General features: G+C 44.3%; 1 protein-coding gene across 1 annotated transcript in view; it reads left to right on the plus strand.

The window, feature by feature from the left end:
* pebp4 (phosphatidylethanolamine binding protein 4) overlaps positions 1 to 18,527 on the plus strand; it is a 64,940-nt gene that overhangs the window by 17,046 nt on the left and 29,367 nt on the right. The window contains exon 4 of the mRNA XM_084456992.1: positions 6,341 to 6,439. Within this exon, the coding sequence (XP_084313118.1) occupies positions 6,341 to 6,439 (99 nt within the window). The remainder of the gene's footprint in view (positions 1 to 6,340; positions 6,440 to 18,527) is intronic.

Raw genomic sequence — 18,527 nt, forward strand, 5'->3', positions numbered from 1 at the left:
TGAACCAACGACTCGTTTGTTAGCGGTGTGTAGTTCCGCACGGTCGGGTTTGGGTTGTGTTCTGGTGAAGGCTGCTCTCGTTGTGCCAGGTGTGGTTCCTTTGGCCATGGTTTCAGGAACCTCTTCATGCCCCTCTTGTGTGGGAGGGAGGCCGAGTTAAAAATAGACAAGTTCAGTAGGAAGTCCTCAGATCGGTAATCATTTTCAGCGAATTTTCATTGGCACAAGCTCTCTGGCAAACTGGGCATTTCCAGCTGTCATCTGAACGTTGGCGCTGTCCTAACATGCCCTTAAAAGAACAACAAACAGACTTGAAAAAATGCAGGCAATGTACTCCTTTTCAAAAGCAGATTGTTAAAGTGTCACATAATTTATCTACTGCAAACATCAACTTTCTCTAAAAAGAAGATCAGAGGGTTAGGGGTTAGCATTAGGGCTGTCAAACGGAAAAAAAAGAAAATCGAATTAATTACATGATCTGTAGTTAATGAATGTTTAATCGCTAATTGATCACATATCCATTTCTTGCTGGCAAAAGCCAAATTAAGATATTTCAATTCAAAGACAAGTCAAGCAATAACTGCTCAGATGGAATGCAAATTCTTTCTTGTGGATATCGCACACGACCACGCTCTTATTAACTGTCCCATCTCAAGGTTTTTTTAAAGTAAACTTTCTGTTTAGAGGGCAAAGCAAAGTGATTATCTGCCTCAAGTTTGTTTGAAGGCAATGATGCTTTTGCGTGACATATGACGTAGCCTACGGGCTCAATAACGTGGCGTAGCCTACGGGCTCAATAACGTGGCGTAGCCTACGGGCTCAATAACGTGGCGTAGCCTACGGGCTCAATAACGTAGCGTAGCCTACGGGGTCAACGACGCGGCAACTGTGCCACCTACCGAAATCGATGAATGCAATTAATTTGCGTAAATTTTTATTAACGCATTAATATTTGCATAATTAGTTAATCTAATTAATGCGTTAAATTGACAGCCCTAGTTAGCATATCACTGAGAACTGCCGTTTATACAGTGTAGGAATGTAGGAATATTTTTGGAAATTAAAATTTTCATTGTCAATTTCATGATGATGCCCAAAGGTGATGTATTCCTAACCTCAATCCTGATTGGCTGAGGCCAGCTGTCTTGTAATTGCACAAACACAGCGTTAAACACACTTTACACTTATGCTTTTATTTTTATTATTTGTATTTATTTTTTACTGTATAATACTGTATGCATGCAAATCAAATCTCTGAGTCAGTCGTCCAATAGACAGTGACAGTATCTTCAGGATGACGCAGGTCATATTTTTTCTCGTCACTTGTCTGATCCAAGCCCAACAAGGTCACTTGAATGTTATCTCAATGCCTCCTTCACCTGCCTGGGTTTGATTCTCCGCTAGGTCCTTCCTGGTTGTTGTTGCACGACCAAAATGTAACCAGATCAACTGATAACATGTAGAAGTATGATAGGTTTTTTATATAGATTTTGAACAATATTGAGAACTTGTCATCAAGGTCATTCAGCAACAAAATGGTGACTGAGAGGTTTTCATTGATGGCCGCCAGAATATTTGTCTGAGTGTCTTCCTCTTTGGCAGATGACTGTGCTGCCCTTTGTTCCTGTGTGAGAGGGTAGAGTGAGGTTCAGGAAGCCTCTCCCCATATGAGCGGGAGCTGTTATTAATGGCAATAAGGACCTCCTCCCCCCTGAGGTCGGTGACCTCTAGGTGAGCACCCGCCAAAGGTCACACACGGCCCTGTACCCGCAAAATGGCCACGGTCCCCCTTCCATCTCCATCTCATCTGCAGGCCTCCTGCTCCCACCTCTCCCCAGACAGGATTTAATTACTGCTGTCGCCATGACCTCTGACCCGGGCGAACCTCGTCCTCTGACCCTGATAGAACAAGTCTCGTGGACCACAGTTGACCTTCCCCAAGGATCCCCCTGCACTGCTTCAACCCCCTCTCTCCTCCTCTCAACACTGCTTCAACCCCCTCTCTCCTACTCTCAACACTGCTTCAACCCCCTCTCTCCTCCTCTCAACACTGCTTCAACCCCCTCTCTCCTCCTCTCAACACTGCTTCAACCCCCTCTCTCCTCCTCTCAACACTGCTTCAACCCCCTCTCTCCTCCTCTCAACACTGCTTCAACCCCCTCTCTCCTCCTCCTTCCTTACCTACAGTATGGACTAGGGCTGGGTATCGATTCAAACTTCAAGAATCGATTCGATTCCGATTTATCACAATTCGATTCGATTCAATATCGATTCGGTTAGTGTTACTAAAACCTGTTTTTTTAGCTGTAACCTTAATTACATGACTGCCAAGTTATGCAACACATCAATACTAGGGCTGGGTATCGATACTGATTTCCAAAAATGAATGAATGAATGAATCATTGAATGAATTAATGAACTATTCATTCCTTTTTTTATTTATTTAATACATTTTTTATTAATTTATTCATTCATTCATTAAATAAAAGATCGATTTTGGGATTCATTAATCGATTCTGAATGATTTGATTCGATTTTTTAAACCCAGCCCTAGTATGTACTGTATTGCTCTACAGGTAGCCTTGTTACAGTAATTGCGAAAGTGTGTGTAAATCTTCTATTCACTGCATGTTGGAGGTATTTCCTTGTGCTCATTTTTGCTAGTTGCTTTGATGTGATGCAATTAGGTAATTGCTTTTTTTCCCTCAGTCTAAGATCTGTATCACTAACAATATTCATTCCATTACCATCAAAATCACTGTCTTCCAGTGTTGTTTAAGGAAGAGATTTTTGTGTTTACAGATCGATCCTTCAACCTTGCTCTAAGCTGCAGTCGATGGCCGTTAAGCCATGGCCGTCTCTTAATCACAACACAGATACCTGTTAATTACCAAACGAGTTCAAGTGTTTTCGCTACTTAAAGAGGGATTTGAGATCGATGCGTTGCTTTGCCCCCGGTCGAGCGGCGAGCACAGTCGGCCGTTTAATGAAACGGTTGCGAGTTCCGCGCGGGGTTTGGCCGAAGGAGAGAACGGAGGATAAAGCAGCAGGGATATTAATAGGCAGCTACAGGGACGACATGGTTGGTATCGGGTCAGAGATAAACCATGAACTTGTAAACTCACACAGGGGCCTCTCCCTCCCGAGCCCCTCCCCCATCGTAGCGCTCTCTCCCGCCCCGTGCGGAGTGCCATCAGTGCAGGCAACGAGCGTGGCTCAATACCCCCGCAGCTCCGCGAGAGCCCCCCCATTAGACTTCCCTCTGATTCCCAGCCCCGGCAGAGTTCACTCAGAGGTAAGGCAGTAGTTCACACCCTCCGAGACGCCGGCCTCCACGCCGCCTTTGTTCTCCGCGCTTCTCTGTGTTGCAAATAGACGCACATCTGACGCTATCGGCAGGAGGGTCGTTTCATGTCTGCACGCTGTCCCCGCGACCACGTGTATGTATCAAAAATATATTTAAAAAAACAACATTAAAAAGTGTGTTCAAGTGTGTTTTTAGAATGATATTATCACCAGCAGTGGGGCGGGAGCTATTAGACTATTCCTTGTCATTTGTAGTCCATCCCCATGTGTGGAATGTGAAATGGAGGGTGAGTTCTGCATCCTGTCAGAGGAGAGGCCATTTTGTCCAGCGGCGAGGAGGCGTCGGAGAGCGCGCCCGCCCAGCCAGGCTCCCTCAAACACTGACCAGCGGCCGTGACCGAGCCGCCGGGCCGGCCGCCGGGCTAATTCCAGCCGGCCGAGGTCTGAGGCGCCTCCCACAGGGCCGTTTTGCAGTGATCACAGCAGGCGGTGGGAGGTTAATCCCAAGAGACTGCAGGCTCAATCTCCCCGCCTCCGGCCCGCACCCCCGTTTCTGCCTAACGGACCGTCGGAACAGCGTGGCCCCGGCGCCGACGCGCACCCCGAGCCGCGCGTCGCTCTTGTTAGGAACGCCACGGGACCCTCTGGGCGGTCGCGACAGAGTGGACAGTTGACCCCTCTCACCTCCTACCACAGTGTGAATAGACCGGCAATAACCCACTAGGACGATGGAGCAGAGAGCATATCGACACAGAAATTAATGGAGAGTAAATGTGTTGATGAGAGAAACATGGTGGATCTAATGAGCCCTTACAGGAGCCCATGGTGGCCTGAGGAGAATGGGGGTCGGACAGCTTGGTTAAGGTTTCAGTGATGGCGTTCATTATCGTCCCCCGCCAGATAAAATCTGGTGAAAGGGATTTAAGATCGACTCCCACACGAGCGTCCTTCACACATGTACCAGAGTCCGCCACCAGGGGGCAGTCGTCACAATTCATTCATCCCATTGCCAAGTACATTTTGCTTTGTACGTAAAAAAAAAACTAGGCTTAGTTTCTTAGCCGCCAAACTTCTTTCTAAATCCACAGAGTTCAGTTTGAGGTGTTTAGTAGCTCTTGTTGTGCTTGTTCTAAATGTCAGGATTCTCATAGGTTATAAAAAAGGTTAGGTGCAGTGATTCAGATTCAGATTATAGTATTAGTCACATGTATAGTAATGTACCGTCACAGTGAAATGTTGCTGCCGGCTCCGAGAGTCTATATGTTTTCCAAACGTGACAATTTTAGTCATGCTGTCAGATGGGGGAGTCAGTGGAATTGTGTCAGACAGTGACACTGCGGCGCGCGGAGAGAGGCTGAGCTGAACTGAATGGCGGTCAATGAGTGGTTATTCTCTGTGCTTATAACACTTAATTGTCTCGAAACTGCTCAAAACAAGGCTAGCTAGATTCTGTAGGCTGACGTCCACCTCTAGACATTTTACTGACCACTAAATCGACTAGAAGATGACATCATTCAACAACTACATGCTGACGACATGCATCACGGGTGGGGGTCGACAGGTTCGACGTGCACATGCTAAAAGTGAAAGAGAACCTGAGTTGTGAGATTGATTGGTTCTGTTCATGTAATAACTCCAATACTTTTTTCATACATGGTTATATTTTTTTTTATACAGAAGGCACGAAATATGCATCTGCTTTTCCCTGGAGTCGTTTGTGCATATCTGAGTGTAATTAATGTGGATTTTGACAGATGGAGAGAAAAAATGTCCCTGTAAGAGAGAGAGAAGGGTACATGCCACAATGTGTGAACCGCGAGCGTGGAGAGGCAGCCTCTTGCGGGTTGTTTTTTTTCCCACAGTGCCAGCTGGAATAACCAGACTCTTACAGGTAGCAACAGACACACAGGCATTGAAGATGGAAACAATTGAATTTATCTGACCACATTTCCTTTCTTTGTGTGAAGAAATGCGCATTAAAATTCTCTTAAATGGCTCTCAACAAATACTGACTGTTCCCCTATTCATAGCATCGCAGGGCACTGCAAAGAATAAAACTTTCCTTTGAGGTACTTTATGATCTGTATGATTGATTTTAACTGAACTTATTCCGTAAATTCAACTTGTGGCCTGTAGCACTGTTTTATAAGCAACGCTATTTTTATATACATCCATGTAAGACTTAGATATTAGTGTAACTACATTATCACACAGTTTTTGCCTGGTAGCAAATATGTATAAATGAGGATTAGTCTTGAGAAGGCAACAGGTCGTGGTGTATAAGCTGCCCAGGGGGCCAGAGAGAGAGAGCCGGTCTATGACAGTCTGGAGGAGGATCCATTGTTGTGAGTCTGGGTATTACCTGGAGGCACTATCTATGAGACTACAGCATTATCCTATTATTAGGCTTATTTGGTTATGCTTATTGCTGCTTGTCAGGTACGCAGATTATTTTACTGAGGAAATTAGCATCCTCAGAAAAATACAGGACCGCTGTTTTATCTCATTCAAGTATTCTGGATTAGGATCATTTTTAGAGGTCTTTTTTTTTAAAGAAGTCTTAAAAAAGAGAATCTCTAGATATGTCACACACGCATTTCATACATTTTGTGTAAGTATTCATTGTTTAGCTTCTTTTATCTGAGTTTTACAACAACAATAACCCTTTTTCCTACCTGCATGTAACACCAACACATAACTAGTCATGTTGTAATTACTTCTAGAGGACCTTGTGGGATTGAAATAACCTTGATTGACGCCGCCGTTTGAAGAGGAAGTGAACAAAATAGAAGAAAAAAAAGCCTACAGTATCATATGGTCTGGCAGAATTTGGGCACCGGACCAGGGATGACAACTGCGCTCTTGCGATAACTCAGTCTGCTCCCATAATTCCTTAACTTTTAGTACAGAGTCAGACAGTGACAGAACGATCCAGTGAATATGTTCACAACTAGCTACAGTTCCCAAATGTCCTCATTATATTGATGACACTTTTTAAATAATGTCCCTGTACTGTCTGACTCTTTTTTTTCAGGGGAAGAAATATGCTCTGATGATGGTGGACCCAGACGCTCCGAGCCACAGCAAGCCAACGCGAGCTCACTGGAGGCACTGGCTGGTGGTGGACATCGAGGTAAGAGGCCCCTAGGGGCCCTGACTGTAGGCTAACCCAGGGGCCTTGACTGTAGGCTAACCCAGGGGCCCTGACGGTAGGCTAACCCAGGGGCCCTGACTGTAGGCTAACCCAGGGGCCCTGACTGTAGGCTAACCCAGGGGCCCTGACTGTAGGCTAACCCAGGGGCCCTGACGGTAGGCTAACCCAGGGGCTCTGACTGTAGGGTAACCCAGGGGGCCTCACTGTAGGCTAACCTAGGGGCCCTGACTGTAGGCTCACCCAGGGGCCCCTGACTGTAGGCTAACCCAGGGGCCCCTGACTGTAGGCTAACCCAGGGGCCCTGACTGTAAGCTAACCCAGGGGCCGGTGACTGTAGGCTAACCCAGGGGCCGGTGACGGTAGGCTAACCCAGGGGCCCTGACTGTAGGCTAACCCAGGGGCCCTGACTGTAGGCTTACCCAGGGGCCCTGACTGAAGGCCACATTTAACACTTTCTGTACGGAGAGCTAACGTGATAAATTGACAAGGATTTACAACAAGTTTTATTTTATAAGGTCTATTATTGAATAGCAAACTGTTAACAGTAGTGTTGAGAAAATGTACTTAAAGATCGTATCCTCTACAGTTAGTGATAGCAGCGAGGTTTTTAGTCTGCAGAGTGGAGACAATCGCACGGCAGAGAAATTATGAATGGTCTTAAGTACTAAGTCTGAAAAATGTTCATTTTTAATATCATGCGTCTTTCGCAATAAATGCCTGTGGCAAAAGTGTGGGAGGAAGTGGCCCTAAATGGCTGTGAACGTTTGCGAGGGCCCTGTCAGCAGCGATTTCCCCACGCCGCCGTGAGCCTGCGACGTGTCGGTGCAGGCGTGTGAGACCGCGATGGGGGAGAGCAGCAGCCTGCGAGGCGCTCTCCCTCCCCCCCCCCCGCCCTCCCTCCGCTCCCACCCTCCAGTGGAGAGATCTTGGCACTCCGTCCTCTCTTCATCTGTTCCCCCAGGCAGAGCAGCTCCTCCAACGAGCCACACGGCTCCATATTTTACACCCCTGAAACGGGCGCCGCTCCGAATCCCCCCCCCTCTTTCCTCTCCTCAGACTTCTCTTCATCCGTCCGTTTGTGTGTTTTCACATTCTTGCATTCTCACGCCAAATGCGTGTTAAGTTGTTGATTGCCTCAAATATTTGGAGCTTTGTAGACGTGTTTTAATCCCCCTGCAACCCAGTGATCAACCGAATAGATTAGTGCAAGTGGTCTGAAATACACTACAGAGATATCTAGAGATATCTAGACTAGAGTTGTGGTTCATGTTATTTTCCACTAAAGCACAATTAGCAGAAAATACAAATGGAAAAATCCCAATTCAACAATAAATATTCAAAAATAGTTATTCTAATAAATAAAAAAAATCATACTTAAACAGTAATGTTAACAAGTTGTCTTGGTGTTGATTGCTCAGTTTTTTTTTTTAAACAGCTGTGAAAGCCAAAATGTACAGTATTTAATTTTAGATAACTTCTCTTGTCATAAACCATGATCAAATTCCATTATACCTCCTTTCTCTTTCTGTAGGACCTTACTGCCTGGCCACTTGACCTGCTGTGAATAAACAGATATGTTTCAGGTGCTCAGACAGACAATGTGCTGGGCAGCAATTCAATTTCCTGTCACTTGTGTGGGCGTTGACATGAATTACATGTGTTGTGATTGGCCAAGGGAGCTGGCTGTTTGTGCGATGGTGGCTGGTGGTTGGTCCGAGGGGTTAACGAGGATTCTGAGTGATTCCTACCCACAGTGGGAGGTGTTTAATTGCTGGGAATGGCTAGATGACATCATGTAACCTCAATATAGTTATAACAGTAGGGTGTTTGAATGTGTCGGATTATGTCTAAATACCCTAGGGGCGTAACCTAATTTGGAAATGTTAATGTTCAAATGAATATCCTGGCAATGCCTTGATGTTGTTAGTGACAACAAACCAATGCATTTTGTAAGAATGCAATTTCTTTGTGTTTGTTTTAAGATTTTTTCCCCCCGATTTTTATCAATGTGCTTGGATTTAGAGGTGGATTTGCACATGTAGTTTTTTTGTATTACTACAGAAGGTCAAAAGTCAAACTATCAAAGGTCAAATGGATCAGCCTGCGGATTCTCACTAGTTAGTCTGCCGAGTCTTTAGTAGCCTTGCTCAACCGTATGCATTCATTAATCCAGGGTCATCCAGGGGTGCTCCAGATTGAGGATGTTCGTGTAATTAGTGTGTGTTCTTTATCCTCGGCCATACGCTTGAACGTATAAGGTAGTTCCTTCTATCAGCAGACAGGGGAGTGGGGTCAGTCTCTGGGCCCCAGAGCACATTCAGCCCTCATTAGAGACAGCGTGGTATCAGGGCAAGGACACCCTGGCTCTCTTAATGCACCTTGCAGTGATAAAGGCTTGCTAAGGATTTCCCGTCAGTACGCTCTCAGAACATAATACTGTATGGACAAAATGTGTCTCTTTAGGGTACCACCCCAGTGACAGGGTACCACCCGAATGACAAGGTACCACCCCAGTGACAAGGCTATCAGGTACAAATGTGTCACTTTATAGTGGGAAGAATGCCTTTTCTAGCAATACAGAAAAAGATTATAATCTATATTATAGAATAGTGTAGTTTAATTTCTGTAGTCTAAAAATACACATTACATTTAGAAATTACAATAAAAGAAGGTTCACAATATATGTCGCTTTGAGATATTCACCAATACAATATAAATTGGAATATAACACATTTTCATGAATAGCCTTGGCTAAATCCACATCAAATCCATCAATATAAAAAAGCTCCACAATATTCATTACTTTGACATATTCAACAATCTGTCATCCATGGTAGGCTATAGCTATCAAGGGGTGAACATTTTAGATTTTGGCCTGGCAGACAAAATGAACCATCAATGAACTGGTATGCATGGAAGTGTGAAAGATATGATACTGGAATCGGCAGTTTCCCACACAAAACAAAACCCTTTGGTACAGTACTATACTAAATACACATAACAAGACATCCACATGAACTAGACATAGACCATACATCAAACAAACACTTGGTTAAAACTAGGGCTGGGTTTAAAAAATCGATTCATCGATTCTGAATCGATTCTGAATCAAATGATTCAGAATCGATTCATGAATCCCAAAATCGATCTTTTATTTAATGAATAAATGAATAAATCAAGGAATGAATAGTTCATTAATTCATTCAATGATTCATTCATTCATTCATTTTTGGAAATCAGTATCGATACCCAGCCCTAGTATTGATGTGTTGCATAACTTGGCAGTCATGTAATTAAGGTTACAGCAAAAAAAAAAAACAGGTTTTAATAACACTAACCGAATCGATATTGAATCGAATCGAATCGAATTGAATCGTGATAATCGATTCCGAACCTGTGAATCGGAATCGAATCGATTCTTGAAATTCGACTCGATACCCAGCCCTAGTTAAAACGTAGCTGTGCTTCAGTAGTGATGTCACAATGTCTGTGTCCCTGCTGAGCTTCCTGGAGCAGAGGAGTGTAAACAAACTAGAGGGAGGGTCGTAAACATGGCGCGTCAGTGGGAGGTAGCTCAGGAGGTAGAGCAGCCGGCTGGGGATCCAAAGGTCCCCGGTTCGATTCCAGCTCCCGGATGTGTGCTGAAGTGTTCTTGAGCAAGACACTGAACCCCAAAATCGCTCACATGTGGCACAATGGCGCAGTACTTAGTACTGACGCCTCACAGCAAGAAGGTCCTGGCCCTTTCTGCGTGGAGCTTGCGTGTTGTCCCCCATAAAGAACCCAAAACGAAAAGCCCACAAGACGGACAAGAGCGCTTGATTCGTCCCCGGGCGCGGCCCCATTGCACGCTGCCTAGTGTCTGCTCTCCACTGCCCTCGGGGGAAGGGATGAAGAGTAGGAGAAGAGTTTCATCGGTGGACGCTCCAGTCATTTTGTGTGTGTGTGTGTGTGTTTCTGCGTTGCCGCCTCCCTACTCTGTGTGATGTGTGTTCGCTGTGTGACAAATAAAGATGCTTGTTTGTTTGTCTGGATAGAGGCAGTCCTGAGATTGCTGTATTACCGCAGTGGCCGGTGGGGCGAGCTGACCCTTGTGTTGCTGTTGACATCGGCCTGCTGCCGCAGGAGGAACATATCCATTTTTATGTTGCTATAGTGACAAGCAACATGGATAGGAGTGTAGCCCATCTGGAAGAGAAGAAGTGGGAGATAAAGGGTTAAACCTCATTTTACCAGCCCTAGCTAACGATGAAACACCTAACAACAACACTAAGCCCTGGTAGTCATTCTAGGACAGACACTACGCCCTGGTAGTCATTCTAGGACAGACACTATGCCCTGGTAGTCATTCTAGGACAGATACTAAGCCCTGGTAGTCATTCTAGGACAGACACTAAGCCCTGGTAGTCATTCTAGGACGGACACAACGCCCTGGTAGTCATTCTAGGACGGACACTAAGCCCTGATAGTCATTCTAGGACAGACACTAAGCCCTGGTAGTCATTCTAGGACGGACACTAAGCCCTGGTAGTCATTCTAGGACGGACACTAAGCCCTGGTAGTCATTCTAGGACGGACACTAAGCCCTGGTAGTCATTCTAGGACCCTTCATGTACATTTGCAAACCAGTGGTAGAGGGGTTAGTCCACTGAGTAGGGATGAGATGGTATGGATTTTTGCATTACTGTACGGTACGGTACGGTATCTAGTTACACGGTACGGTTTACGGTATTTCACGGTATACAGCATTTCACCTCCCCAACACACATAAAAAAAACAAGTATTTTACTTTAAAGGAACTACAGTGCAACACATGATGGAAAATACACACTATTGTAATTAAGCTCAGTTTATTAATAGCGAGCTTATATTAAATTACAAAATTAACTTTTGCAAGCAACTTGAAATGTGAAGTTTCAGCAGCGCATTATTGTGTAATACCGTAAACGTAATACCGTAAACACAGGGAATGTCACGGTTCTAATACCGTGGACATTTTATACCGCGGTTCACGGTTTTACGGTATACCGTCTCATCCCTAACTCTGAGGGAGAGTTCCTGATCAAACAAATCATTACATCAGTTCCTGATCAACATGGATAGAAAGAAAAATCGAATGAAAGAAAGAATATTTATCCTGAGCTGCTGTTCCTCCCGGGGAAGGGCTGACCGCACCGGGACCTGACCATCGCCATTGAAGACACAGTGGTGACGCCGACTCGACTGCGAGGAATCTGGGTGTGACCCTGAGTGACCAACTTTTGTTCTCTGCACATGCGTTACAACATCAGGAGGATTCACCCTTTCCTCACAGAAAGAACTACATCAGCCATTAAATCCCTGGAACTTGTCCAGAAAGCTGCTGCTCGCCTGGTGATCTCCCACACAACTTCCCTTCTCAGGTCCCTACACTGGCTCCCTGTAGTAGCTCACACCAGCTTAAAACTCTGGCACTAGCCAACAGGGCAGTGAAAGGAAGAGTTCCCTCCTCCCTCCAGGCCATGGTCAAACCCTATACCCCCTCCCGACCGCTACGCTCTGCTACCTCGGGGCGACTGGTTGCCCCGTCACTCCGAGGCCCCTGTGGTCGAACAACACGGTCACGGCTCTTCTCTGTCCTGGCCCCGCAGTGGTGGAACGAACTGCCACAGATGGATAGATAGGAAAGCAGAGTCACTGCCCATCTTTCACCGCAGGCTCAAAGCTCACCTCTTCAAGAAGTACTACCAGGATCTGCCCTCTTAAGCACCTATTGTATTTTTAGTTTGCTGTTCTTGCACTTTGCCTTCAGCACTAGATTATGCTCTTAGTTGTTTTAGAAAGGAGATGCACTTGAGTGTTTTGGCAAGTAGTAGTACACTAACACTTCCCATGTTAAATGCAATTATTGTATGTAAAATTGACGTTCTTAAAATTGGCTGCTATATTTGCTGTTTGTAGCAGGGCGACTATAGGTCAGCCCCTCAGTGGGCTTCTAAAATCTAAGGACTACAGTAGGTCAGCCTGTCTGTATTCTTCTAAAACCTAAAGACTAGGTCAGCCCGTCTGTGTTACAAAATTCCAACGCTATCTGGAGAACCACAAAGTCTCCCTCCCACACAAAAAGAAAACAAAATGCCCTCTCCATTGTTTTGTAGCATTTCCTGGAGAATTCTGCAAAGCAGGCAGGAATTTCGGGATGTGCTGTCTGTGTGTCTCTCATAGCCTGGTATGGCCATCCCGATCTAGCAAGCTCACTGCTTCGCTCCGCAATATCGGTCTGGCCTTCGCCCCATAGAGAGCGATTATGTGGGCGGGGGTACTTGCCTTGACAGACAAAACACCTTCAGCCAATCAGCGTTCAGCAAACTTTTGCCAAATCCAGTCGGAAGAACGGCAAAAACGTCTTTTCCACCGAGAAACTCCGCTAGTGCATATTCTTGTTCTTGTGTTGTGATTAAGTCTATTTCTGCAATAACTGCACTTATAGCTGCGTTTATTCTTCTAACGTTAACGTTACCACTCGTTGCTTCGGGAGCCGCCATGTTTGTTTAGCAAGCGGCAGGGACACGAACCAATCAAGCGCGTGCGTGTCATACCTTAATCTCTCTAGCTCCGTGTCATGAATCAGGAAGTCAAGATCAACTCCTCTCTGTCTGTGCTTCTTGGTCTCTAGCGGAGAGGAGGATGAGAACAGGGAGAGATATGGAGGGATGGAGTGAGAGAGAGATGGAGGGATAGAGTGAGAGAGGAGAGAAAGCACAGAGGTCAGAGCCTGGGTAATTTCCCTCGTGAAAGACAATTAGAGCATGTTATCTGTTTATTCTACAATTCATATAGTTTGAAGTGAACATTTGATGACAGACGTGCAGACTTCATCTCTATTGATGTCTTAAGATCTAGATCTGATCTTATATATAATTAGATGGACAATACGCAGCCGCAGGGGACAACTGACCTCTTCCCTATGACAGGTAACGAAGGTCAGTGCTTGTTAATACTGACGGACGTCACAAAACGGTCGGTTGGAACTACTTTAAGATGAGCCAGTAAAATTTCAGTGCAACTGATCGTGTATGATCTGCATGTCATAAATAAGACTCGAACTTGATCTTGGGTTTAATGTTTGAGATCTAATCCACCAATAAAATATCAATCGGTGTCGGGGGGGGTTTAAGAAATGTCTTGGCAGCATTTGTCATCCACTACAGCCTGCAGGAGGAAGGCCAGCCTTTTCTGTTAACAAAGTCTTTGTAGCCATTTGATGGAGGGATGAGAGGGATGTGTGTACCGTCTATCAGTCCCATGATTTGTGGAATAAAATGCGCCGTCTCGAATCTCCTGGCGATTTCTGAGGCTTCAATCAATCAATCAATCAAAGCTTTATTTTTATTATCAAGGCTTCTTCATTTCCCATCCGGATCAGATCTTCCATTGGCTCGTTTTTTTATTTTTATTTTATTTTTTATTTTTTTAGACCTTTATTTAACCAGGTAAGCTTATTGAGATAAAGAATCTCTTTTTCAAAAGCGACCTGGCCAAGAGGCAGCAACTTACAATACAAAAGGTTACAATCCAAATAGCATACATACAATAAATAAAATAAGCTCAAGTTAGAAGTATAACAACTGATTTAAAAGCAGTGACAAACCCCAATGCCTTCAAGTTCCTTATCCTTGAGAATGTCAACAAAGCTGTCAAACTGGATCAGTTCAGGCATTTAACCAGGCAGGTTTAACATGTTCTTACAAAACATACAAGTGAACTTTTTTACGGTGCTTTTGTGAATGCCGATATTCTGCACAGCTGCCAAGTCTGTAGAAAACAATCGCAATGCGCATAATACAGGGAACGGGAGCTCTGGTGGTGACCTCATCTGGAGCCATGACTCCCTTCACTAGTCCACACAACTTTGTGAATGATTGGCCGGTCATCCGAAGGTTTTTGCTTCCATCCAAGTTAGGAAAATTCAAGGAATACAACTCTCTCCCACCAATCTTCCCTGCGGACGTTCATCCACTGATGCCTGGTCTTACTGTAGGAGGAGGCAGGGGCTGGTCACATATCGCAAATGCAAATCACCAAAAAGCTCTTTTTGTGCTCATCTCTCCTTCATTACGTTCAGTAGCAGGAAGTTATTATCAAGCTGTTGTTTGATTAAGATCATCACAACAGTAAACAACGCTCTGAACAGACGACTGATATCCATCTCGTCAAGTTTTGACAGCTTCCGTAACCATAGTAACTCTCCCACTACTGCCTGCTTGCGAGTCACACAGCTGTTAAGATTACATTCTCGGCGCATGTAAACAACTGATCATATTACATCACGTACCATGTAAACAGTTGCCTCAAAATCTTTAATCAGATTTAATTCAATCAGATTGAGAAAAAAAAAGTGTGCATGTAAATGCAGCTCAGATTGAAGTTCTCGACGGAGTTTAACGAGTTGACAATTCTGTCTGATCTTCCTGTGACAAATCTTCCTGCTTCCGCTTAGACACTGAGAGGGCTGTGCTTGTTTGCTGTGCTACATAATTCATGAACTTCATCAATCAAGTCCAAGTAATTTTTTTATATATAGCACATGTTGATACAAGCAAATGTAGCACACAATGCTTTACAGAATAAAAAAATTATAAAAGATATAAAAAAAAGAAAATAAAGCAAAAGAGAATAGAAAATTAGAAACGGTACAAAATGAAAATGAAAGACATGGTATGTCTTAAGATCTCGCTTAAATGTTCCCACAGTTTTAGCCAGTCTTAGGATTTCTGTCAGAGTATTCCAGAGTTTAAAAACTGGAGGCTGCCTCCCCATGTCTCTTGGTCCTGGCTTTAGGAACCGTTAAAAGTTCAGTGCCAGAGGACCTCAGGGACTTAATTGGTGTATATCATAAAAGCATGCCTGACATGTATTCAGGTGCATGACTATGGAGTGCTTTGTAAACTAATAAAATAATCTTAAAATCTATTCTAAAACTGACAGGTAACCAGTTATCAGCCATCAAAACTAAATGCCAACAAACTAGTGAGCTTTGTGTGAGCTAGATACGTTTATTTGAGAAAGAAAAAACAGAAAAGAGAAGCCTGTTTGAGTTTTCACTGCCTGTTGCCTTCCACTAACGAATGACGGTCCCAGCTTCTACAGGAAGTGGAAAACAGCCCGGCCAGCAATCTCCGAAAATGTAAAAGCAATTTTTTAAAACGGGTTATTTGGATAAACTGACTGCATATTCAGAATATACATGGTTATTTTCAGACCTGACAAAAATGTACCTTCCCTGTACCTTTCTTCAGAGAGTGTAATGTGAGCTTCAGTCGCCCTTTTGCCAGCACATATGATGGTCCTTTCATTATGTGCGTTGCCAAAATCCACGTTTCTCATGAAATTATGTCGAGCACAGCTAACATAAAGCTCATGATGTCCCTCATTTACTAACTGATCGTATGACAGAAAACTGGGTGCACGGTGATTTCCACGACAAGTTCGGCATTTATCAATTTCCACGTGAGCGGAGATCACGACCAAATCTCACGTCAAGTCTCAGACCGTGAACGCAAGTTTGAGAATTGTCATGAGACTGTTTCTGACTGGCATCTAAGCGCAGCCTTAGGCCTATACATTACTTCAAAATAGACTAGCCTATGGCAAAATATATTTTGTAAAGGCATCTTCTATGTGTCATACATTATATCCCTAACATAAATGGGTATTTTCCAATTATTTGCAATTAACGGGGTAAACCGTTTTTTGGCGTAAGAGTAATTTTGCTTTCATTCTGAGCCGACAGATCATGCAGCCTTACAAACTGAAAGTGAAATTAATATTACACCAATCAATGTATTGGTGACAATTACTAGCAATTAGAATTAACAAATGAAAAGCAATCAGGGGGCTACAGTCAATTAGTAGTTTGAGTGGAGATGGTGATGGCGATGATGCATTTTATTTTTTATTTGGTGAAGATAATGGCAATTATGCATTCCTGGCGATCCCCTAGCGCTAACTGCAATTTACAATTTACCTTATACACTTGCAGTGTTTTGCATCAATCATGGGCAATTACCAAAATACACTATAACAGCTTGTTCTCTCAGTGACTAACTTGCCTCCAGATTGTGGGCCTCTCCCTCCCGTTCTCTGCTCTCTCTCGTTCTCTGCTCTCTCCTCGTTCTCTGCTCTCTCCTCGAGTCTGAATCGATGCAGATGTTCAGGTTAGTTCTTGCAGCGATAATTAACAAGACAGTCATTAGTATCTGAAGAGCCTGCTTATGTAAATACACTGTTGTGTTGGGCATTACTTCTTTTTTTTTATCCCGTATCCCGAAGCTACAGTCTAAGCTGTGCGAGGGTCGGCCAAGTTACAGAAACTTTGAGTTTTGGGTAGAAACTTGGTTTTGTGCTATTTATTTTAGGCACAATGCCCATAGATTCTAGGTCATCTGAACAGGATCGTTCTCTGGGGTGAGCGGTGCGCTGGTGACTCTGCTCGTTACGGTAGCTGTACTTCAATCAATCAATCAATCAATCAAAGCTTTATTTGTATAGCGCATTTCATACCCAGAGGCAACACAATGCGCTTTCATGATCGGAGTCATAAGAGTTGTGTATCAGGATTTGGATGTGATATATCACATGTCTTAGGCCGCAATCCAAAGGCACGGATGTAGCCGTGAGTATCACACACCATGGAGGAGTGCCAAGACAGTGACACACAGCTGTTAGGCATGCTTTAACCAAGAGAGGTGAAGGACTGTTAGACTTAGAACCCATATGAAATAAGCTCCATGTATGTGAGATTTAAATGTTTTTTTATATATATAGATTTAATACCTCACCTTAACACGGTTTAATGCCTTCCAATGTAAGTCAGATACTACAAGAACTGACCATGAATCTCATTTATGCGTGTCCTTTTGCCATACGTGTCACTTACCAGAGGGTAGTTCCAGGTATAACTTATATTAATCGTATACAATCTCATACCATGTGTCGTCCATATGGGTAGCTGCCGTCTGGCTCTGTAGAGACGCGCGTCTTTCTGTTTCCGACCGACTGCAGTCTTCATCAGCCACTCCTCACAGATTTAATCTAGATGGCCTGTGGATTGGGACCAATCGCATGATTGTTTCCTTGCTTTCCATGGGTCAGGGAAGGCCAGGTGGACCGCTCTGACCACAGCTAGATATTGTAATTGTTATGGTACATCGGGGAGAAGCACATGCTTTGGTATCCATCCATTTTACAGCAGGTCCCAGAGGAGGTTAGAGCCTCATGATCTGCTTTAGGACATGCGAAAGCGAACAGTGAGGTATTGTGACTGTATCACGCCAGCTGCTATTGTGTTTGTGTATGCTGCCGGGCCCTACTGGGATTCAGTGCTCTACGCCTCAAGATGTCCTTTGACTGCAGACAGGATTATGTCTTTACCCCAAAGGACTGTGCTTTCCAATAAGTCAGCATGTCAAGCACCGTAACGTACTGCTGCTCTACGACTGCTTTTCCTCTGAAGACAACATTTCTGTCTCCAGTCACCCGCCTGCTCAAGGGTCATGAACATAGTCTTTCTGTAGTCTTTTTTTACACTCAGTTGCATGGGACTGAGAGCAACCTATATTTTATCAAAATACCTCCCAATATTAAATTACTACTTTGCGCTGAAAATGATTATGTTCTTTAGGTCATATAATTAGACGTGTTGTTGCATGCTATTATTTGAGATTTTTTTTTGACAGGCAACTGCCCCCATACGGCTGCCAAAAACTATTTCCCAAAAGCCAGACGAACCACAGCTAGCTCCAACGCGAGAACAAAGAAGCATTGGTATTATTCATAATTAAGCTCTTATTGTGTACTCTGCTGAATATTTCCATTCTTTCTGCCTCTGTTGTTCACTTGCTCTCGTTCCTCCTCCCAGTCCTTTGCACCTCGTGTTGAGAACATCTGTCTGGCGTCAGTTTGGTGCCTGGCTGTGCAGATTGGATCAGGTAGAAGAGCACATTGCAGCCCAGCTAATGATGAGAGTGTCTGCCCTCTCTCTTGGAGAAGACGCAAGCTGCTGCTTCACGCTCGCTCACTCCACTCT

Source organism: Borostomias antarcticus (genome assembly GCF_949987555.1).
Source record: "Borostomias antarcticus genome assembly, chromosome: 23".
NCBI lineage: Eukaryota > Metazoa > Chordata > Actinopteri > Stomiiformes > Stomiidae > Borostomias > Borostomias antarcticus.